Raw genomic sequence first — 24,428 nt, 5'->3', positions numbered from 1 at the left:
GAGCACACTGGAGGAGGGTTGGCCAAGTCTCAGCCCTGCCAAAACATGGACAGTTAGACCACAACACACAATCACTACCACACCACTGGTCCAACTTCACGCCTTTATCACTGATCTCTGCAGATACTCTTAACCTGACCAAAACTCCATGAACGATAATATTTGGGCTGAGAACTCTGGCGTCTACTTGAAATAAATACAGGCAGTCTCTCTCCTACTCTCCCACAATCTCCCATACTTCCAAGAAACCCCAGAAGCCACAGACATCCCACAGCTACCACCATGTCAGCTCATCAGTCCAATTCCAAAAATCCTGGAATTCTTGGGAGTGTGTGGCCGTGTTTAATACTTTCAAAAATTTCAATACTGACATCCCAGTAGGAACACACTAAATTAGATGTCAAAGTAGACGGCAACTAAGGTCAGTAATCATAAACAGTAACACTGAATGATCAATCAGTAGTGAACAGCTACTAAACCTTCCGACAATGACTTAAAGATCCTATTGCAAAATATAACAATTTTCACAATTTTTCTTTTACCGTAGTTATTTTTGTTTTTCTACTATGTCAGAGTTGTAAACAAGCAATATAAAGTAATAAAGTAAGTTACTTCATGCCTGGCAACCATCTAAGAGGCAACAAATACTGTAATTTAACTACTTACCTGTGTTTTCAGGCATAGAAGCTTGATCAGTGTTTCGCTCCTTTTTGAAAGAAATATTTCCAAACTGTAGTACTGAAGATACCACCTTCAGCATTGCTTTATATTGAGAAAAAGAGAAAAAAAAATTGCATCAAACTGTAGCTAAGCCATATCTTTATTTACTGCTAAAAATTCTCTATCCAAAACTATTCAGTCCTGTTATTGATGTTTTCATAACTGCCTATAACTTATTTCATTATAGTCAGTACTCAATAGTTTCTACACCATTTTCCAATTTAGGTCATTTGCAACCTTTATAACTAATGAAAATGAGTATAACAATTGTAGAGAAATAATACGTACATAGTATCTCCTCATGAGAAAAGCCCATGATATGCATGGCTTCCATCGTCTCCTGAAAGTTATCTTTGTCTTGCTGTCCCGGAATAGGAATGTAGCCGTTGGAGAGAAACCTGTAGTTATTGAATCCTTCAAGGAGCAAATCAGCTAAAGAAAAACGTAATGGAATACAATATAATAAACACAACAAGCTAAAACACACTCACATTAAAACTGGACTGATATAATAAACAACAATGGCATTACTAAAGAAATAGAAGAACTATATATATGTATCTACATTAGTCCTATCATATATGGTTCTCTAAAGCCCTCCAGGATATTCCAAGCGAGCCAATATTGTGAAAACTGTAAAAGGAAGGCTATGGCACTTGATGAAGGAAACATGGTATGAAAAAGCTTGAGAAATACTGCATTTTACCACATATTTTTTCTTATATAATAAGAAATTTCTCATATAAATTTCTTACATAAATAATATAAATATTTATATAAAAATACAAACATATATATACTCACTACCTGTAATAATGAAAAAATATAATGTAAAAATGTATAAAAATCTCAACAGGAGTTTTTGAGACAGTGGCTTGTATTTTTATTTCAGATGGAAATGATGGGGGCTGGGAAGGTGGCGCTAGAGGTAAGGTGTCTGCCTTGCAAGCGCTAGCATAGGATGGACCTCGGTTCGATCCCCTGGCATCCCATATGGTCCCCCCAAGCCAGGGGCGATTTCTGAGCGCATAGCCAGGAGTAACCCCTGAGCGTCAAACGGGTGTGGCCCAAAATCCAAAAACAAACAAACAAAAAACAGATGGAAATGATGTAAATCTTTCAGGCAATTAAATTCAGTTTTAGATTTTAATATTTTAGTCATCTTTAGAAGAAAAGTTTTGGATTTATTTCATTTCCTTTGATTCAGTCTATCCTCTTCTTTGTTTGTTTTGAGGCTATACCTGGAGGAGCTCAGGGGAACAATGGGGTACAGGGGATCAAACCTAAGTTGGTTGCATGCAAAGCAAGCACCCTTCTTGCTGTATTATCAACTTTTCCCCCACCCCATCTTCTATACTTCTATATTTTAGCAAGTAGACTACAGCAAATATATGGATATAAGAGAAAGATCCAGAAGCAAGTATGTAATAGGGAGCAAGGAAATACCCTAAAACTTTACCCAGGTGTTTGTTTGGGTGCTAAGTTTGCTTTTGAGTTCTGAGCAATATATAATATTATAATTCTGAAAATGGGAAAATTTTGGGCTCCATGGCTCTTTTGATAACTATGTTCCCAAGAGTAGAAGAATTTTAAAACAGAAGAATGGCTATATTTATTCCTAAAATATATGTTATTATGTATTCCCTGCAATTGTTTCTCTTGTTCTACTATAAAAATTCTGTTAATCACCCTCTCCTTTTTATTTTCTTCTTCTTTTAAACATGTTAGAGGATTACATATGTACAAGGTATGTATTATATACAAGTTATATTTCAGGACAGTCCCTACTATCTCTTCTTATCCATTGTTTCCTCTACCTCTTTCTTTTAAAACTTTGATCATTTATTGTTTTGATCAGCTTTTATAGGGTTACTAGTTGTCTGAAATCCCAAGGGTTTTCTTCTCATTCCCCACTATATGTTAATATAATCTTGAATTTTTAGACTTTGGTTGGCAATTGTTGCTTTTATGTTTTCCTTGCATGTCAGATTCCTGGGTTTTGGGGCCGGAGAGGTGGCGCTAGAGGTAAGGTGTCTGCCTTGCAAGCGCTAGCCAAGGAAGGACCGCGGTTCGATCCCTGGCGTCCCATATGGTCCCCACAAGCCAGGGGTGATTTCTGAGTGCTTAGCCAGGAGTAACCCTGGAGCATCAATGGGTGTGGCCCAAAACAAAAATTCCTGGGTTTTAGTGTTTTCAGATATCTGTAGCTAGCAAAAGTCTATATCCCAGATGAGAGATGTATTACTGTGATTGTCTATTTTTGTTTGTTTGTATGGTTTGGTTTGGGGCCATACCCAGTGGTACTCAAGGATTACTCCTGGATCTGTGCTCAGAAATTACTCCTGGCACACTCAGGGGGCCATATGGGATGCCAGGGATTAGACCCAGGTAGGCTGTATGCAAGGCAAATATCCTACCCACTGTGCTATTGTTCTGGCCCCTGCATGTCTATTTTGATACCTAAATAATGTATACAGTAGCTTTGAATTTGAGACTCCAAAGAAGACAGTTCTGCCTCTTCTTTCCCACATATACTTGTTTCTGACACAAACTAACCTCTGAGCAGCACTCTCCACTTTACCCAGCACAATCCTAAACTTCAAGTGCTTGTCACTCATAACAACTTAAATTACAGCCCATCGTATGTTTCATAGAACTAATGTAATATATGTATATATGCAAACATTGTGATAAATTAAAAGCTCATTTCAATTTCATGAAACTTATTATTATTATTTTTTGTTTTTTGGCCCACAGCTGGTGCGCTCAGGGGTTACTCCTGGCTATGTGCTCAGAAATCGCTCCTGGCTTTGTAGACCATATGGGATGCCGGGGAATAGAACCATGGTCCATCCTAGGCTAACACAGGCAAGGCAGATGCCTTACTGCTTGTGCCACCACTCCGGCCCCTTATGAAACTTATTTATTTATAAATGCTAAAACAGACTTGAATAATTTACATTATAAAAAGAAAATAAAAATACAAAATATGTTACTCTCGCCCATATGCCTGCCACATAATATATTTTTTCATTTAGATTTTCATTGTTTGACTTAAGTTTATTTTTCGTGGGGGGTATGCACCCCCAGACTGTTCTATTGCTCAAAGTTGTTCTCGATATTTTAATGGCTATTCAAATAAAAATAAAATAGAGAAAAAATATTGTAACTTACACTTTAGGTGCTCTCCTGCTCCCGATAACAGCTGATAAAAGATATGAAAAGTACGTTCATCTTTTGCTTGACGAACAGCACGAGATTTTTCCAGAAGGTCTGAGTAAAGACAGTTAAGGACTAAACAGAAAGCTAGAAATAGCCTTTGTAAGACATTTTCCTTCTCTGATATTTCATATCAACCGATGTATAATAAATTGCTCTAAATGAGTGACTGCAAGCAGATAAAGAAAACAAATATTTCTATTTCTTACCTATCTGTCATCTCTGGACTAAAGACTGGCATGCTCCTCTCCTTCCCCTAATTTGAATTCAGTGAATTTACTTAGAGCTGAAGCGGAGTTGCTTATTTTTATCTATTTATTTATTCTTTACGGGCCATACCCGGTAATGTGCAGGGTCACTCCTGGCTCAGCCCTAAGGAATCTTTCATGGCAATGCTCAAATGAGATCCTGGGTTGGCTGCATATAAGGCAAGCATCATACCCACTGTACTATGTCTCTAGCCACTGAAGCATTTGTTTAAAGCAGAAAAAAACTTTAGTACCATTAAACCAGGATTATCGCAATTTTACTACTAAAAAACAAAAAATCAAAAAAACAAGTCAACTTTATTTGCTCAGAAACAAATAGTTAAAATAACATAGTTAGCAGTCAAGACTTGGTTGATTCTAAAATCCATGTAGTTAAAACCAATTTTACTACTAAAAAAAAACAAACAAAAAACAAAAAACAAGTCAACTTGATTTGCTCAGGAAAAAATAGTTAAAATAACATAGTCAGCAATCAAGACTTGGTTGATTCTAAAATCCACGTAGTAAAACCATAGTTTTACTTATTGAGAACTAACTCCTAATGTTGAAAGCCTTATGCGAATTTTATTAGCCAGATCAACTCATACAACTTTTCTGAACAAAAGCATGAGGTTACAATTTGATTAACAACTGACCCGTTTCCTTACTGCTCTACTAGTTTCACAGTGCCAATACCTTTACTATCAATACCGAGTCTGAAATCTTAGGTTTCTCCCAAGGCAGGCAGCTCAGCTAACAATTAATTCCTGCATGTAATACTATTATAGACCATCTATATATTTGGAGTACAGAATTGAGACTTGCGTGGATTCTCTATTGTGCCTTTTTCGGCATATCGTTGAGTGGATGTTGGGTATGGCTCACAAACCCAACCCCCTTACCTTCCCTAAAAATTTAGATTTATTCCCTTGACATTTTAAGCGTTTTGAACTTCTTTTCAAGTTAAGTATATTTTAGACACAAAAGTATTCTGAATTAACAGGAAAATTTTTTATTCCTCACATGAGGGATAATAAAAACAGATTTCTCTTACTGGAGATTATTCTAGCCAGAATCAGAGAATTGTTATCTGTGTCCTTTGTAGTTAGTACTCACTTCACCATTCAAAATCATTACTATTATACTTTTAATTATTAATTTTTGGGGGGTATACTATACTGACAGGACTTAAAAACTTAATTCTGCACTCAGGGACCACTCCCGGTGTATTTGAGGGACCATCTGGGATATCAAGGATCAAAATTGAGTCTGCTACATGCCAAGAAAGTAAGTGCCTTCTCCATTGTACTATCTCTCTGGCTCCAATACTTATTTCTTCTTTTTTTAATTTAAGCAGCTTTTATGGATTGATGATTGATTGATTTGGCCCACACCCGGGGATGCTCAGGGATTATTATTCCTGCCTATGTGCTCAGAAATCGCTCCTGGCGAGCTAGAGGGTCATATGAGATGCCAGGAATTGAATTGGGTCTGACCCAAGTTGGCCACATGCAAAGCAAATGCCTTACCGCTGTGCTCTTTCTCTGGTCCCTGTACTTATTTCTTAAGACAACCGTATACATGTGGTATTTCTTAGGACTATTCTCTGTTTGAGGGGCTGGGGCCTGCGATAATCTAGCTTTGCTCAGGGGACCATTTGTGGTGCCAGGAGTAAAACCAGGGTTGGCTACAGGCAAGGAAAATGCCTCACTCTTAGCCTTCCTCTTGTCTCAGGTCTATACTCTATATATTTGACATTTTATATTTTTCTCTAACTTTATTCTCCTTAATATTAACAAAAACGCTTTAATTCTATACCTGTTTACAAGACTTGTTTCAATGAGTACATCCAACTCACATTGGTAAGTACATGGCTAAAAAAAGGACTACATACAGCAACAGAATAATAAAATGTTCTCAATCCACATATACGCTTCTGAATTCATATAATCTTCTCACCAGGGCCCATCACTTCTACAGACATATGGACAAGTTATAACTAGTGTTAGAAACAAATAGAAAAACCATTTGTATTTATTATTTAATAATTCAAAGTATTCATAAGTCAGAATTTCTCTAGATTTAAGTTTTACTATCTGAAAAACTGGATTGGATTTGCAGAAGGTCATCTTGAAGTCATATAAAATTAAGTCATTATTTAGGATTCAAAAGGATACACGTTTCAATATTGGCCCCAACTATATAGCCAGTTACATCGAAGTTGATCCGAATAAATTTGCCCTGAAAATGAAAAAGAAACACTGAAAATAGGGATATATATACATACACATCTAAAACCAACAACATATATCATATACATTATATTAAATGCCTAACAAACCTCTGATAAACTGAATATAAAGTAAATCTAAAGTAGCATCTCAAATAATCATTTAGACTCTTTTTAAACACTCCTAAATAATTTGAGAAATGAAATTTGAATACATTTAAAAAGTACTACAGGGGACAGAGGGATAGTACAGGGAGGAGTTAATGTACATGCCTGTATGTGGTCAAATCTTTTTTGATCCCTGGCCCCAACTGTTACCTGAACATGGCAAGGTGCAGTTCTAAAGGCCTTTAAGCACAGGTGGGTGGGAAAGCCTGGGTAACCCCAGGCACCATAAGGCCTTGCCACATTACATCCTTGGGCTCTTGCACTGAATATCTATCTGACTTGGTTAGCTGAGAATGACTGGAGAGCACCCAATGCAACCATTCAAAAAATACTACCCCACCACCAGCCAATTGCTCCAAAAAACAAATAAACAAAATCAAAACTACAATAACCAGAAAAATTCCAATCCCAGGTATGTCCCCTGAGTACTGCTAGAAGAAGAAGTAGAAAGTAGATTCTTGCATGAAGGAAATGTATTTTCTGATAGGTTCTCACCACTTCTTACACAGTCATATAAAGAGTCAAATAGAACAAAATTCTATGTCTTGCCTAAACAACAAAATAAAAACCCCCAAACTTGGGTAGTAACTGAGTATGTGTGAATAACAATGAAATATATAAAATTGGAACGTCCCTGAGAAATTAGGATGGTTTTAAAAATATTTAAAACCTTTGAGAGTTTATTTTGTTAATGCCGATCTTCATTTTTAGATTTATGGTACTAGTTACTGTTCAAGCTACAAAATTTCCTTATTTCTACATTATCTATTTCTTTCTAATAACTTTACATACACCCCTATTTTTAGCATATACTCAATTTCAAACCGCATCAGATAAAAATTTGATAAACCTACATCACACAAGATAAAGGTATATTGTCACATAGCCAAGTGGTCTAGATTCTTGTTGCCAAATGCTGATACTGAGTAAGAGTTCTATTCAATGACTAATGCCAAATGTTCTTTGAAACATATATTATTTTGAGCTTGAGAAAACCCTAAATTATTACTGAGATTTCACTTATAGGATCAAGTTCACTGTTATTTTACAGTTAGAAGCATTATCTTTACATTCGTTTTCTATTTCATCTAATACATGTGATTTTCTTCCAGTATTGTTTTTCTTCTCATTGCATCATCGGTAGAAAATGAGCAACTGATGGGAAATGATAAGTGAATATCTAGGATGACCAAATATCAAAATGTTTCAATGCTAATATCCTATAATATACCTTAGATATATAAAATTATCTAGTAAACTCATGACAACTACAAAGAAGAATAAACTGTATTCTATTTTTAAAACAAGTAAATTTTATCTTCATCCTTTGAAAGACACCTAAGGGAGTTAGGAAACAGAAATGACAAATAATTGAATTTCTAGAAAAAGAAATTTAAAAACTGAAATTGAGTTCTGATTTATGTTAAATTTCTTTATGAATTTTTTGGCTTTGTTTTGGGTCACACCGGCAGTGCTCAGGGGCTACTCCTGGCTCTACGCTCAGAAATTGCTCCTGGCAGGCTTGGGGGACCATATGGGATGCCGGGATTTGAACCACCATCCTTCTGCATGCAAGGCAAATGCCCTACCTCCATGCAATCTCTCCGGCCCCTATTTTATTTTATTGGTTTTTGGGTCACACCCAACAGCATTCAGGGGTTACTCCTGGCTCTACAGTCCTGGCAGGCTCAGAGGACCATATGGGATGCCGGGATTCAAACCATCATCCATCTGCATGCAAGGCAAACACCCTACCTCCATGCTATCTCACTGCCCCCCCAATTCTAAATAGCTATTTTATATAATGTAAATTATCTATATAAAATCTCAATAGATTAGGCAGAAATTTTTATGTTAGGAGATAGCCTAATGTTATTCTACTATATCTACAAAAGACAAGCTTCAAAACAGCAAAGAATATACTGCCAACATTCAAATGTCGCATTTTTAACATTGCAGAAAGTTTAATAAATGATTGACTACTGAAAATGTAATAAGTGATTCATCTGATTCTTTATTTCATTTTGGGGTCACATCCAGTGATGCTCTGGGCTTCCTTATTATGGCACTGTGCTCAGAGATCACTCTGACACATTTGAGGGGTCTTATGGAGTATCAGGAATTGAATCTGGATCAGCTGTGTGCAAGGTAAGGGCCCTAACTACTACTGTATTTCACTTCAAGTATTTCAATGGAAAAAAAAAAAAAGAAAAGTGTCTGCCATACAGGTAGGCTGGAGAATAAAAGATGGTGGGAAACTGGAGACATTGGTGGCAGGAAATATACACAGGTAGAGAAACGATTATTGGAACCCTGTATGAGTGAAACTCAACCGTGAACAACTTTGTATCTCAAGGTGATTCAATAAAAAAATAATAAATGGTAAGGAGGACTAAAGACAGAATGTAGAGGTAAGGTGCATGCCCTTCATGCAGTAAGCACCAGTTTGAATTGCCAGCACCATATATGGTGCAACATGCAATGCCAGGAGTCACTCCTGAGCAAAGAACCAAAAATAACTAATCCTTGACCATTGCTGGATGTGGACCTACCCCAAGATAAAAATTAATAACCTGAGGAATGGTGCAGGGTCATAAAACACCTGTCTTATGGCACATGGTTCAAATCCCTGATGTTCTACACGTGTAGAACTGCACTGACCCAAGTGATTTCCAGCTGCAACAAACACGGCCTAGTAAACACTAAAAACAATAAGCTATAAGCAAAACAAAACCAATAAATGTCATCTCCGGTGAACACAATCACAGTGCCTACAAAGAGTGTGAGCCCTATTAAAGGCCACTATGCAAGTACTGCAACGAAGGAGTGCAAACCTCTGTAACCACCATAGTCAAATCAGCACAACAGTGAAGGGAAGTGGGAGAAAGAGAAGGTAATAAAATAAACTGTTACAATACTTGTTCTCAACAATATGACTTCAATTTCTTTAATATTATTGACGTGCTATTGAAGGTTTCAATTTCTTATATTCTTTCTATCCAATTTTCTTAACATTGAGCAGAAGAAATTCTTTATTTTCACGATGAAACAAAGTTATTATGCTCATATTTTTGAACTCTAAAATCTAAAGTTGAACATTATTCTTGATATGTTTAGTTGTTCTTTTGGAAATTGCAAAATAGGAAAAAATTCAGATTCAAGGAGAAATAGAAGAAAGCCAAGGTTTTGGTCTTTTTAATTGTTAAATATCAAAATGACCTCGCCAAGCGGTGACTTACTTGTATAAGCAACATCTAGTGTTTTCATCAGTTCCCTACCCAAATTGGTTGTTTCTTTTACGTAACTGGAGTCCACAATTGATTTAAACGTGGATAGTGCTAAAAATATGTTTTGGCTAAATGAAAAGGCTCAGGCAAAGAGCAAAAGGATACATAAAAAGACGTCTACAGTGGGTTGGAATGATAGCACAGCGAAAGGGTGTCTGCCTTACATGTGTCCTACTGGGAAAAGACCTGGGTTCGTTCCCATATGGTCCTCTGAGCCTGCCAGGAGTGATTTCTGAGCACAGAGCCAGGAGTAACCTCTGAGCCCTGCTGGGTATGGCCCAAAAGCCAACCCCTCTTCCGCAAAAGAAGCCTACAGTAAGGGGAAGACTTTGCCTTCTATACACATCTATAAGAAGTCCACACCTATGAAACAATTTATTAACTTTGTGAATAATATTTAGGTTCAAAGTCAAATATCTAAATTTAATTCTATTTGTAAAGGAATGAACCTCATAAAGTTGACTTTTAATGTGAAGTGATATACTAGTTTAGCTATTTTATGAGATGTATCAAAGCACTTTGGCAATTAAATTAAAAAAAAAAACTTTTTTTTTTTGTTTTTGTTTTTTGGGCCACACCCGTCGATGCTCAGGGGTTACTCCTGGCTATCTGCTCAGAAATAGCTTCTGGCAGGCATGGGGGACCATATGTGACACCAGGATTCGAACCAACCACCTTAGGTCCTGGATCGGCTGCTTGCAAGGCAAACACCGCTGTGTTATCTCTCCAGCCCCCCAAAAAACCTAATTTATAAAATAAAAACAAGCCAAAAAAAAAAAGACCCAAAAGAAACTATACTCAACTTTCCTCTTAAATAAATATGTAAGAAGCAAGACATATGGGGCCGTAGAGATAGCATGGAGGTAAGGCATTTGCCTTTCATCCAGAAGGTTGGTGGTTCGAATCCCGTCATCCCATATGGTCCCCCGAGCCTGCCAGGAGCGATTTCTGAGCATAGAGCCAGGAGTAACCCCTGAGCACAAAAAACAACAACAAAAAAAAAAGAAGCAAGACATATGAAATGAAATCACCTCAGTATCAGACATTCTAGGGAAGGAGAACATAAAATGTTAAAATTCTGGGCCTGACAGATAGCACAGAGGTTAAAGTGCTTGTCTTGCCTAACACAGAGGTTATGATGCCAGTTCAGTTCCTAGCCTTGCATATGGTCCCTCAATCACTGTTTGTAAGGATCACTAAGCAAGAACTTGAACTAAGTACTGAACACAGCAAGGGGTAGCCCCAAACAAAACAAACAAAAGTGAACAATTTTCCTCAGATACATAATATCTTTCAGAACTCACTTATTTTTTGGCAGGAGTTTTCATAAATGGGTACAAAGTTCTAACTCATAGCTCTCCACTTAGGGATCACGCCTGGTGGGAATGATAAACTATGAGGTGCTGGGATTGGACACATCCTACTGCTATGCTGTCACTTCAGCCCCCAGGAACTAATATTTATTAAACTCAAACCGAGATTAAATTGAAGAGCAATTAGCTTTCAAATAGGTACTCTAATTTTTTATTTTTCTCTTGTAGGCAGATCCGAAACTGAGGGCTATTGGGATTACCCTCAGAATATTCAACCAGAATATTACCAATAACAACAAAAAATAAAACTATGAATAAAAAATTACATTTTACCTACAACATTTATATTTTGATGTCATAAAATATTGTGTATCATCTAAGAACAATGAGACTACACGCTTGCCTTTTAGAGTTCTCAACAGCAAAGAAAACTAGAATTCTCTCTCATATAAAAGATAAAGTTAAAATTGCACTTAAAAATTACAACAGGATGGGACTGGAGTAATAGTACAGTGGGTAAGGATTTGCTTCGCAAATAGCTGACCTGAGATCTATAAACAGCATCCTATATGGTCCCAGGAGCTCACTAAGAGTAGAGCCCTGTGTAATCCCTGAGCACTGCCAGGTGTGGCCCCAAACAAACAAAAAATAGTTATAATAGGATGACTTGCATATTTTCATATTGTCAAACACATAAAAGGAAAACTATTTAATTGAAAGAATTTTGTTTCTGGGTGGGGATATGGCTCAATGGTAGACCATTATGTTTCTTATCTGTGAAGTCATTTGGTTCAAACTCCGGCACCAAAAAATTGTTCCTTTTGAATTGACATTCATTTACTGTGCTAAGTACCTTATAGCTATAGTCATTAAACCCATAAAAATCGTGAGCATTATACTACCAGAAGTATGCAAGTGTGTTTCATAGACTAAAAAATATTTTCCTCATTCTTAATTCAGTGTTTATAGTGTTATATCTGCAATTTACTTTAAATTTTCTTTAAAACACTAGAGCACAGATAGAATGTTATGGATGCATATTAATTTTAATCTGTTGAAACTCTCCACTCCAGAGATAGCTATTTGACCTAAGTGAGTAAGCCAATTCTAAGAGTAATCGGTTAAGATTTAATCAAAATACCAGATGGCCAGTCCATTTTAATTTTGTAAGGCCAACTAAACAATGTTCAAAAGGCCTGGTAGCCAGTCACTCAGGAATTATTGCAGTCAGATAATTCAGTGTTCAGCAGGTCATGCAGTGGTGTTTGAACCCAATGGTGCTGGTGGCAAGCAGGGTGATATTCAGAGGGACTGGGGGCCTGGGGTTTCCAAGGTCATACCCAGAGATGTTTGTTGGGGAGGAAAACATGTGTGGCTCCTTCTTTCACATATCATAGTCCCAGAGTTATTTTCCCAGTTCCAGATGGCTATTGAGAAAATTAAAGATAACTTAATCTCCAACTATACAGAAACTTTAATTACTAAAATGAAGCTTGATGCCAATAGATGACTTTGCTAATGTATAACTAGTATTAAAAAATTCTGCTGTGAAGGGGGGGGGGCATTAAATATCAGGCTATAGGGAATAACAGATAGACACACTCTGGGGAGAACAAGGTGGCCATGAGGCCAGAGAGATAGCACAGCAGGTAGGTCACTAGCCTGCACGTCGGGAACCCAGGTTTAATCCTGACACATTTTAAAATAAGTTTATGATTATCAGTAAATATTTCACTGGAATACATATTTTATATATGCTATATATCTGGGGATATGTCAAAAAAATTCAGGCAAAAAGGGATGACAAGTGAAAGTTTTAACAGCTGTGCGTTATTTAAAGAGACCACACTCAGTTTCAACTAAGAATTGTATCTGACAGTGCTGATTTTTAACTTGCTTTCCTTATAATCTAAAGGACAAACAGTAAGAAGTCTTTACCTCTAGCTATTGGAAATAAAAGATATCAGGGACAGCCAAAATAGACCAGTCTGGGGGACAAAAAGAATCTGTGCAAACATTAAAAAGTCACTTCCACTAAAACGTTTTAGGGAACAGCTATCTGCTGACACAACCATTTGAAACGAAGGTCTCTGGTTTTAAAGTTTTATTACAAGATTAATTTTACATCAATCTCCATCTGGAATGCATTTTACTTCTCTCTAAACAGAGAACTAACTGTGAACAATTATTTTCATAAGGGTAATGCTTTTCTAAAGAATTCTATCTAATACAAACCATATGCTAGCATTTTTGAAAGAAAAGATATTCTTCAGGAAATGACTTGTCTGTATCAGTTCAAAGAAATGGAGACAAATGGATGTCAAAGTTTATGAAATTTATGGTTTCTAGTATTTTCACTGCAGGCATGTGACTTGTAAATAATGACGTGAAATTCCACTGGACACGCAACACTTTTTTGTTGTTGTTGTTGTTTTTAGGTCACACTCAGCATTGCTTAGGACTCCTGGACAGATTGGGAGACCATATGGGGTGCTGAGGATAGAACCTGAGTTGGCCCTGTGTCCCCAACTCATTTTTCAAAAAAACATCACATAAGGGGCCAGAGAGATAGCGTGGAGATCGGGAGTTTGCCTTGCATGCAGAAGGATGGTGTTTTGAATCCCGGCATCCCATATGGTCCCCCGTGTCTGCCAGGGGCAATTTCTGAGCCTAGAGCTAGGAGTAACCCCTGAGCGAAGCCAGGTATGACCCTAAAACCAAACAAACAAACAAAAACAAGCAAACAAAAAAAACCATCACATTACTGCTTCAGTATGATGCCAGTATCAACCCTAGACCTCAACAGTCCACAAAGCCATGCCTGCCACATATCTTCTATTTAGAATGAGGCATGTATATACTAAAGGTCTGAAAGAGGCAATTAATTGGTTGTGCTAAACAGTAAGTTATGACATCACAGACACTATAATTTAAAACCTAAATGAGGCTCTGTAAGTCCAGGCACACAGTGTCCGCATGCACGTGTCATCCTCATCCTCCCTCTTGAGATGTGTACTTTCTTACTGTCATGTGGGTTGTGTAACAAGGGCTCTCTCTGCTTCTGTTCTCTTTCTTAGACACTCCCTCCCACCTTCCTCTTCATTTCCAAATAAACCCTGTTTCTACTTCATTGCTTATCTCCTCCTCAAATTCTTTTCTATGAGGGAAAGCAGCGGGCCTGAGATGCCTCATAGGCCTAGAACTGACTTTATGTTCCTTGCCAGAGAAAGGCTCACAATTTTAGATCTTCCCATCTGTTCCTGGGGTGACCAGAGGCAGAAAGAGAAAGCAGCAGATTTCCTTCTTGTGGCTGCTACCTCTCTCTTCCCCTTTTCACATAAGTCACTCAGAGACCTCCACCTGCAATATAAATTGGTGATCACAAAGGGACAGTGAAAGAACTCAAGGGAGATAATCATGAAAATCTGCTGAGGTATACTCCCTTTTGAAATTTCTGTCATAACTTCTGTGAACCTGTGATCTCCCTTAGGAAGCACTCTCCATCTTATATGTCATGTATGATCAGTCACAGTGAGAGGGACACAAAGAAACCTTCTAGAGAAAGAACTTTAAGATTCCAAGGGACTATGGCATAAGATCAAAGCCCAGGCAAGAACTTCTTCTCATATCTCTGTTCTCAGTCCAAAATGGGGAACTGGCTAGAGATCACCAGGAAGCAATTGAGATTTTATGAGGCCAGTAGAGTCTCCCATCTAAGCAGAACTAAAAAGACACAGAAAGAACTGGTCAGAAAAAAATCCAGCATTAATGAGACAGAACTTCTTTCTCTCCAGATCCAGAAGTAAGGTCTTCCAAAGCCACAGCACTCTAGGATAGATAGGCTCACCACACTACTATAGTCATGTCTGAAGTCAGGTCAGACCCCTAGGGACACTTGGGGTACAGGGCAGACAGAGGTTATTGACAGAGACGTCCAATACAAATACTGACAATTCAGTAAGTATAAAAGGGTTCGAGTCCCTTGGGGAGGAAATTAAAAAGAACTGAGAAAGAATGCCAAATAGCAACTGTTAGCTTTTCCTCACCATAGATTGCTCCTACTCACAAGAAGCAGGAAAATGAAGACTCAATGATAGATACTTCCCTTTTTGGGTGTTTGGAGATAGGGCAGTTTCAGAGGCTTTGGTGTGCCCTATTTTTAGCCCCGTTTACTATCTTTGTTTTTAGAAATAAAAATTCCAAGGATAAGATAAAAAGTAATGGTTAATTTACAAAGTGGAGTAAACTTTTCCAAGTATGTTATAAAATCCTTGGTTTAAAGTATTCTGAAGCTTTATTCAACCTATGAAACTGTTTTGATGCTTTGTATTTAGAAAAGTTTTGTCAAAAGAAAAGTTTTTAACAAGTATTGTGGAGGCAAATTTTGGATGCTCAGTGAGAGAATAGTTAGAAACTTGTTTCCGAATTTCTTGGGAGATTGAACTACACTAAATTCATAAAGATAAGGAAGTTAAGCCTTTAAGAAGTGGCTCTAGAGAATATAGATGTGTATTTTAAACAAGAAGATGACAAATGAAAATGAGTATTGGGAAAGAAAGGAATTATATTAAAGTGAAACTGGTTGTGAACTGGAAAGAGGATATAGCATAGAATGAATGGAAAGGAATGTGCAGAAGGTTGTGTTTTATAGAAAGAAACTTATGGTTAAATTGGATCCTTATAAGGATATCTTTAAATTATATCTGCAGAGTTGATCTAATACTTTTTGGTGAGGTTTATGGAAAAAGATCTTAGATGTTCCAAACTCAAGTTCATGTTCTTAGAAAACTGGATACTTAAAAATTATGAGAAAGCCAAGATTTTTTTCCACATGAAGTTAAGAGGAAAGAATAATATTGCTGTCTAAACTGTATTCCACTTCTACAGATATTAACAATATTCCTTTTGACTGACTAGACCCACAGCAAACAGGCGGGTTGCATTTTATTGAGTAAAGTGAAACATTTTTTTTTCTCTCCCCTTGTCACCTTCAGTATGTTTTTAATACATTAAATTCAGATAGGAAGTCTTTTTCCTTTCTGTAGAGGGGTTGACCCCTCATTACAGACAGAATATCAAAGCCAGCCATAGGACCCCAAGCTAACTGACAGGAGCAGGGCCAGTAATAACAGGTCCTGTTCCAAGTACTTCACAATTCTCAGGGAGACCCTAGAGGCAGGCTGGTCTAAGGAAGACCTGGAAACCCTCTGTAATGGAAAACAAGGAATATCTGCTGATCTGCAAGGACTGGCCACATAATAAAACCAAAGATGGAATTTTAAGAACTCACTCTTGTCACTAGCCCTCTGGCTACCAGGACACACCTGATGGATACTGGAACTAAGACCTGATAAGAGAAGTTCCAGCAGGAACAAAAGTCAGGAAATAAAGGCCAAAGGAGATGAGGTAATCCCAACCCTTTCCCTTGACAACCCCACTATCAATGGACTCTTCCTTTGGAAAAAAGCCCCATGTGGGGCAGGTAGGGAGAAACCCTATAAAAACCAAGTTGGACTGGATACCTACTGGGCTAATAACTGAGGGTAAAGAGGGTTAAATAAGGAAGGATAATGAGTCAGGATTTGGAGATGAAAGGCTAGAAGGATTTCTGAGGGGAGGAAGAGGAGTAATATATAAGAGGGGCTATATACAATTTGGGCATGGCTTGTTTACAATTTAGGTTTGACAATCAGAGAGGAGTCCACTGTCTATCATCTCATGCCCATATAAAGACAGGCGTTAGTGTTCTATTCTTAGGTTGATCCTCATAGGCTGTGTCTGAGCTCTTAAGATATGACTGAGTTAAGAAAAGATAAATAATTGGTTAAGATATGGCTTAGGAAAGAAAGGAGGGAAAAAAAGAGGGAGGAGAAAAGAATAATTAAATACAGTGCAATGGATTGAATGAAGAAGAGTAAAGGACAGGGGGAAAAAAGAAGTAGAGGGAAGAAGAGAGAAAAATGAAAGAAGGGGAGGAAAGAAAAAAAAAGTGATTTGCCAAAACATATTCGATGAGTGGGACCTGTAGCAAAGGTCTGTGGTGCATCACTGACAGTTCTAGTGGTCTGAATGATCATATACTTTGGGTCCTAACTGAAGACATAAACAAAATACCCCTCACTCATTGTCATTATGTGCCTCAAATATTACTGTGAGAGAATTGTAATTCACTTCAACCACAATAAAAAAAAAAAAAAAAAACCCAACTTGGAACAAAAGAGATATGTACATGTGCTCTTTGCGCCCAAAGACATGGTGCCCAAATGCATGTGTCACCTGCATGAAATGCACCTGCACCTCCTGAGATGCATACTTTGCGATTTTCATGCTGGGTTGTGTACTGGGGCCTCTCTACATTCTCTCCAGCTTTGGAGAAACCCTCGTTCTCTCTTGAGTAAGCCCTGGGTACCACCAATGTGCACCCATTCTCCAAACAAACAATACCAAAACAAAACCAAACCCCAAACATCTATAGCTTCAGTGTTGTTATACCAATCCTTTCACTAGTATCAAAAGAAATCCCTGCAACCCACATATTTTTTAATTTTTAAAAAAATTTTTGAACCCACATTTATCTCATGATCTCTCAACTCCCAACCTCTTCAGTTCCCAATTCTATTTATGTCTCAGGGTTGGTTTCCATTGGGAACTATATAATCCATTTCTTTGTTTCTTTAGGTTTCATATATGAGTGAGATAATCTTTTACTTCCTATTTACTCCACTTAGCATGAAACCACCCATGCTAGATAAACCACCAGTGTCAGATAACTCAATATTATTTGAAAACAATGTAAGAAATTCTTCTACATTCCACCTTCTTTACGGAAGAAAAAACATTTTTCTACCAGAGTGATATCAACCTTTGCAAGAATGTGTAAAAAGAATAAGCACTGAGGGGGTAAATTTCAGAAAATGATGAATATAATTTAAGGGAGTAATAGATAAGGGTTTCTCAAAAGTTGACAAAACAGACACTCAATTATGTTACACTGGTCATGCAGCTGAAAGCTAGAAATCTTGGGAGGAAAGGGTGAGCCAAATTCCTCTCTTGCCAAAACCACACCTCCTACAATCATCACCCACAATCACTGCTTCACCAATGGCCCTTCTTCATCACTCCTTTATGGCTCTCTGCAGAGACACCTATCTGACCAAAACTAGAGGCATGCCAATATTTGGGCTGATATCACCAGGACTTTTTTTGGAGCGCAGCCACCCTCTCTCTCTCTGTCTTCTCATACTTCTGGAAGCCCTGGCAGCCAAGATCACAACTCACAAAAGCCACCCTATCAGCAATAGTGCTTGGAATTCCAAGACCACACAGCCACCATCACTCCATTTTTTTTGTTTAAGACTGTCATCTCCATATAAGCACACTAATCTAGATGCCAATGTGTATTTGAAGCTAATGTTCAAAAGTAACAGAAAGAGCGACTAGCAAGAAGAGCTCAGTAAATCTCGACAATGACTTATTAACCTCATTGCTTGAAAGAAAAGCACCTCACACCCTCTGTGAGGATTAAGACTCTGAAGTCTTAGCCTGCATGATAATTTAATCTATAATGCCAATAAAGATAAATAAATTCAGGTTTTCTATATCCATATAGTAGTATATTATATACTTTAGTCTAATACATATATATTTAAAAAACTACCGCCATAGTTATTAATTTTCTTTGTTTTAGTGCCATATGATGGATGCTCCTTCTGGTCCTGGGATAGGGAGGATGGGACCCTCCCTGTGGCATTCAAAGAACCAAAGGGATTAAAACAGTCTCCAGCATGTGATGCATTTTGTACTATTCTTTAGTGCTTTGAGTCAGCTCCACAGCCTCATTTCTTTTTTCAATATGGCTACTAGAAAATTTTAATTACAAATATGGTTTGCCTTGTATTTCTACTGGAAAAGCCTGTATGCTACTATAATCTATTAATGTCTCCTTAAAATTCTAGAAAGAAAAGTATTTTGTTTGCTTAATTACAGTTGGCAACTAACGAGATATCTAAGGAATTGAAAGTTCCTGGTGCTTTTAAACTTACAAAACGAGATGAGTTATCATTTTTCACAGTCTTCGCATTTCCAAATGATTCCAGAATTGGATTTGCTTGCAAAAGCTGCCGTTCAAGTTCCCCCTAAAAGACACACAGACATATAAATAAAAACAGATGTTTGTTAACCTAATGCCTTTCTTCCAGCTTAGGAAAAAAAAACAAAAAAAACAAAAATGAAAGTGTTCCTCTAGTTTGTTTGCCATCAACTTTGTTGGTTTCTTATTCTGAATGACAAAATGCTCTGCTAGAGGAAAAACATCAGGCTTTATGAAAGGATTACAAGGAAAAAGAAAATGTCACACTGATTAGAGAAGGTAAATTTAAGGAAAGGGCACAGAAATTAGAGAATTTTAAAAATAAAACATGTTTTCCAGAAATTAAAGTTAGCATGACACTTCAATTAAGAACATATTAACACATCATTTTTTCCTATTGTTTCTTTGTGTCAAAGGTTTAAGGCAACTGATTCTAAACATTATCCTGGTACTAAAAATAAAAAAAGAGTTGGCTCTTTTTTTCCACATATCATCTGTTTTCAAAGCTATCAAATATGATGATGCTACTGACTTCTTGCTCAAATTTAAAAGGTTAAGTATGATATTAATTAAATGCTTTATTCATTATCTATATATACATTATATAAATTGGTTATAACATTTTATAAACAAATTATTTAGGTATATGAATATATGCTTTCATTATGAAATACGATGGAAAGCTATATTAGAAAGCATGATGCTGGGGCCGGAGAGATAGCATGGAGGTTATGCGTTTGCCTTTCATGCAGAAGGTCATCCGTTCAAATCTGGCTTCCCATATGGTACTCCCCCCCACCCCCATGTCTGCCAGGAGCAATTTCTGAGCATGAAGCCAGGAGTTTTCCCTGAGCACTGCTGGGTATGACCCAAAAACCACAAAAAAAAAGTAAAAAAAAAAAAGAAAGCATGATGCTACTTCTGGCCACAAAAAAATAAAAATAAAAACAAACAAACACTATAAAGAGATATCATATTCTTAGATATAATTTTGGAATTATATTAATGTCAAATAAAAATACTTTTCTAAACACAAATCTTAACCCTATATTTTAAAATAACAACGTTTTGATCCAAAGAAAGAAAAAATACTAATTCACAAGACTTTTAAATTAATGACAGTTGTTACCTATTATTGTCAAATAAGAAACAAGGGTCATTACCAAGTGTGGCCCAAATCACCTTTCTCCATCAAAAACAAACAACTAGGTAAACAGATGTCATAAATAACTTCATCGTTTAACTTTACACTCCTTCACACAACAAGGAAGATAGGGATATGTTCTAAGGCACAGAGAAGGGAGGGTGCTATGTTTCTTACACATCTACTCTTCCGCATTTATATAGATTATCCAGAATTCACAAGTCCCAACTATAGACTACAGATGAGTTCAGCTTAAACCAGACAGGAAATTATCATATTAAGAATGTCCTAGCTATTAATTTCTCTAGACAGAATCAACTTATCTGGTTATCATTAGATAAAATGTTCCCATATAGCAGTTTCTAATCAATTAACTTCAATATGCCAGATCAGACACTATGTCTGATATATCCAGCATATGCTACTTAAACTTCTTATTCTGAGATAAGTTTAATGACTGAAAGTCATCATTAAGATTATTAGTTATCTGTGAGTGGAGAGGATAAGAGGGAAGAGACAGAAGTGGTCACTAAAGAGTAAGGGGTACTAAAGATGATGCGGTGGTATGCATGAAAGCCTATTAATAACAAAACTATAAACCATAGTTCCTAAATTTTTCTTTTTACAGTGCCTGCTTTGCAGGCAGGGTGGTGGATGAAGGGAAAAACGGGGACATTGGTAGAAGAAGTACATACTGGTGAAGAGACTGGTGGTGTGAACATTGTCTGTCTGAAACCCAATCATGAAAAGTTTTGTAGTTCACAGCGACTAACGTAAAAGATTATTAGTAATGATTCTATGGGACACAGAGTGCCTTTTCTTTTGATGTCAGCTCTTAGTTCTTTTCTTTACATCATTGTACCTATTGATTAACATCACACAAAGCAATGGGAGTGTGCTAGCATTGCAGCAATTACTTGGAATCCAGAACTCTCTTCTAGATCACTGATTCTGTGTGATCAGAAGATAAGAACGACCAAAAAACAAAAAACAAACCAACACAGTGATTTTTTTTAAATAAGTGGAGCACTAGAGCATTACCTTTACATTACAAATCTATTAAAGGATTAAATTCCTTAAAATTACAATTTATCCAAAGAAGTAACAATGAAATTATCTTATTATTCCCGTTTATTGGGTTTTTTTTTTTTTTTTGGTTTTGGTTTTGGTTTTTGGGCCACACCCATTTGACGCTCAGGGGTTACTCCTGGCTATGCGCTCAGAAGTCGCTCCTGGCTTGGGGGACCATATGGGACGCCGGGGGATCGAACCACGGTCCGTCCTAGGCTAGCGCAGGCAAGGCAGGCACCTTACCTCCAGCGCCACCACCCGGCCCCTGTTTTGTTTTGTTTTTTTTTTAAAAAGAATACCTTTAAAATAGGAAAATGCAAGGGAGGCATACACTTTGTCTTTAAAACACTTTACTGGCTCCCAAGACAATACGCATTAAATGGTAAATTTTATAGTCAACGAATTAAACCACAATAAAGCTGATTTTAAAAACAGCAATAAACAAAGACTTGCAAAAATAGAAGTCTACCTTCCCCTTTATTTTTACAGCTGAACACTCCTACTCTCTTGTGATAGAATACTAGAAACTACAAAATGACTCTCTTGGACATAGGAGTAAATTTTGCTCATAACGTTCAATAAAATTTTACAGATCAGGATGTCAAAACAAAACCATCACTATTCTCAGTCTTTCTTAAAATAAGGTTACGAAGTTATGAACAGGAGCACTCTACAGGGGAAAAGGAGTGCCAATTTCCTAATGTGACTTCATGATGAAGCTACCATTCCTACTACTGAGAAATATCTCATATTCCTCACAGGTGCTGGGGAAGAAAACTGAAAACCAGTGTTCTTTTCATATTTCTGGAAATAAAGCTATTACTTGACTCAAACTTGGGAAAAGCACTAGTAAAGAATCTGTGCACAATAAACACATGCTGTCATACATGCAAATCAACAAATGTCACCCAAAGTAAAATGCAGCAGTAAGCATGCTACTTACATACAACAGGGATCCACTCTGTACTTTAAAATGACATCAAAGCAAGTGTTAACGGTAATAATGTGTTGCACAGAGGACTTGGAAAACCTAAATCTGTACATTAATCAAAGAAAGTACAGATTAAAACATCATTTAGAATGTATTCCTAAAGAATGAAGAAAATCTGATTTCTGATCATCATAAATTATATAATTTTGTGGGTTTTTTTTTTTTTTTTTGAGACAGCTTTTCCCATGAGTGCCCTACTAACCAAGTACTTGGTGGTCATCCTTGGTAATGCTTGAGATACCATGAAGAGCTGGGGAACAAATCAGATGCTTGCTCCTACATGCAAAGCATGCACTCCAGCTTTCTGGTCCATCTCTATGGCCTTGAGATTCATTAACTGGCAAAGTGTTAAAATTCTTAGGGGATGAAGATTATTTTTATTAACCTTCCCAATCTGTAACCTCCACTAAAAGGTTAAGATAATTAAAGACTTTCATTGGAATAAAACAGTCTTAGAGTCTGAGAATTTCTTAAGAATTTTACGAAAAGGACAGGAGGAAAACTGGGACATTGGTGGTGGGTATGCCCTGGTAGGGTATGACTGACATCCAACCATGAACAACTTTGTAATTGTGGGTGAAAAACATCTGTTATATGAACAATCTTGTAACTGTGGTTTTTAAATGCTTTATGCCTTTTATTTCTATTTATGGTTCATTTTTAAAAGTCCGTTGTTTCTTAGTTTGTAGCTAATATCATCATTCTTATTAAAAACAAACAAAACAGTCGTAATACTAGAGAAAGATTTCAGCCTAAGTACAGATATCTCATTTTGTCTACAACATCTGGCTCAGCCCTGCTCACCCTTTTCCCAGATAGCGGAAGATACATATTTGTAGATTCTACATCAACATTGTGATGTTCAATACAATAATCAGGGAAAAATAACACTCCCATCCACACTGTCCTAACAAAAATGAAATTCCAGATTTATATTTTATATTAATAAAGCTTTTAGATGGAAACACATATTATGACTCCTTACACCTCTGATAGAAAAGTCCCAACTCTGTGACTAAAATCAAATAATATGAGCAGCCATCTACTTTCAGATGAGATGAGATTACAGGACTAAAAACACTGGGTTTTTCCTGTTGGAAAGAGTGCATACCACCAGAAAACCCATCAGCCCTCCCTTCCTACACGAACAGCCCAATGCCAGCAACCTGACAAAAATGGCCTAGCTCTGCCTTTATCAAACTTTCAAGCCACCAATTTTGTTTTACAACTATAAATCCTGGACTGCATGGCCACATGTCACCTTCTGACAACTCTATTTATAGTAGGGCCAGCCCAGTGGTTATCACAGAAAATATGGTGGGAAAGTTACACAGTAATCTACCAAGCTCAGTAACCCTAAACACTAACTAAACCCTAAACAGATGGCTCCTCTAGCACCAATCACAGCCCAGTAAATCCTTAAGGCACTGACTTTGGTAACACCATGAAGAGATAACAATCGTTTCAAATTGACCCATGTTCATCTAAGTTTAGATAATTCTATTTGTCTTTGTGTTGTAACAAGCAATATGAAGTAAACTTGTTTGGGCCTGCATGGAGACTGTTTATGGTAGTGGGTGAGAGATCAGGGACACTTGGTGAAGAAAAAGTGACACCGGTGGTGGGACTTGAACATTTAGTGCCTTAAATGACTATTATGAACAAGTGTTCTAAAACTTAGAAAAAAAGCACATATTGGGCTATAAAATTATAATAAATTAGAAATTGTTAGTAGAAAAGATATAACTTTTAAAGATGATAACCCATTCAAAATTTAATGTATGGCAGAAGCTAAGTTTTCTTATATTGTAAGAAATATTATCATCAGCATTAATATTATTCTAATATTTGACATACAAAAATCTTAGATTTGGAGGCTTCATAAAATGAAGTTCGTTATCATAATGAACTAATAAATGACAATTAAAATTCACCTCGAAAATAAACT

The 24,428-nt window shown here is 36.9% G+C and overlaps 1 protein-coding gene across 6 annotated transcripts in view; it reads right to left on the bottom strand.

The window, feature by feature from the left end:
- The window catches only part of MYH10 (myosin heavy chain 10), a 160,193-nt gene that overhangs the window by 76,193 nt on the left and 59,572 nt on the right, over positions 1–24,428 (bottom strand). For all 6 annotated transcript variants that reach the window (XM_049766233.1, XM_049766236.1, XM_049766234.1 and 3 more), the window contains 5 exons: positions 19,228–19,320; positions 6,365–6,428; positions 3,895–3,993; positions 1,009–1,152; positions 667–762 (listed from right to left, as the gene is read on the bottom strand). In XM_049766233.1, the coding sequence (XP_049622190.1) occupies positions 667–762; positions 1,009–1,152; positions 3,895–3,993; positions 6,365–6,428; positions 19,228–19,320 (496 nt within the window). The remainder of the gene's footprint in view (positions 1–666; positions 763–1,008; positions 1,153–3,894; positions 3,994–6,364; positions 6,429–19,227; positions 19,321–24,428) is intronic.

The sequence above is a fragment of the Suncus etruscus genome, chromosome 20 (genome assembly GCF_024139225.1).
Source record: "Suncus etruscus isolate mSunEtr1 chromosome 20, mSunEtr1.pri.cur, whole genome shotgun sequence".
Taxonomy (NCBI): domain Eukaryota; kingdom Metazoa; phylum Chordata; class Mammalia; order Eulipotyphla; family Soricidae; genus Suncus; species Suncus etruscus.
This window is presented reverse-complemented; position numbering and strand designations above follow the sequence as displayed.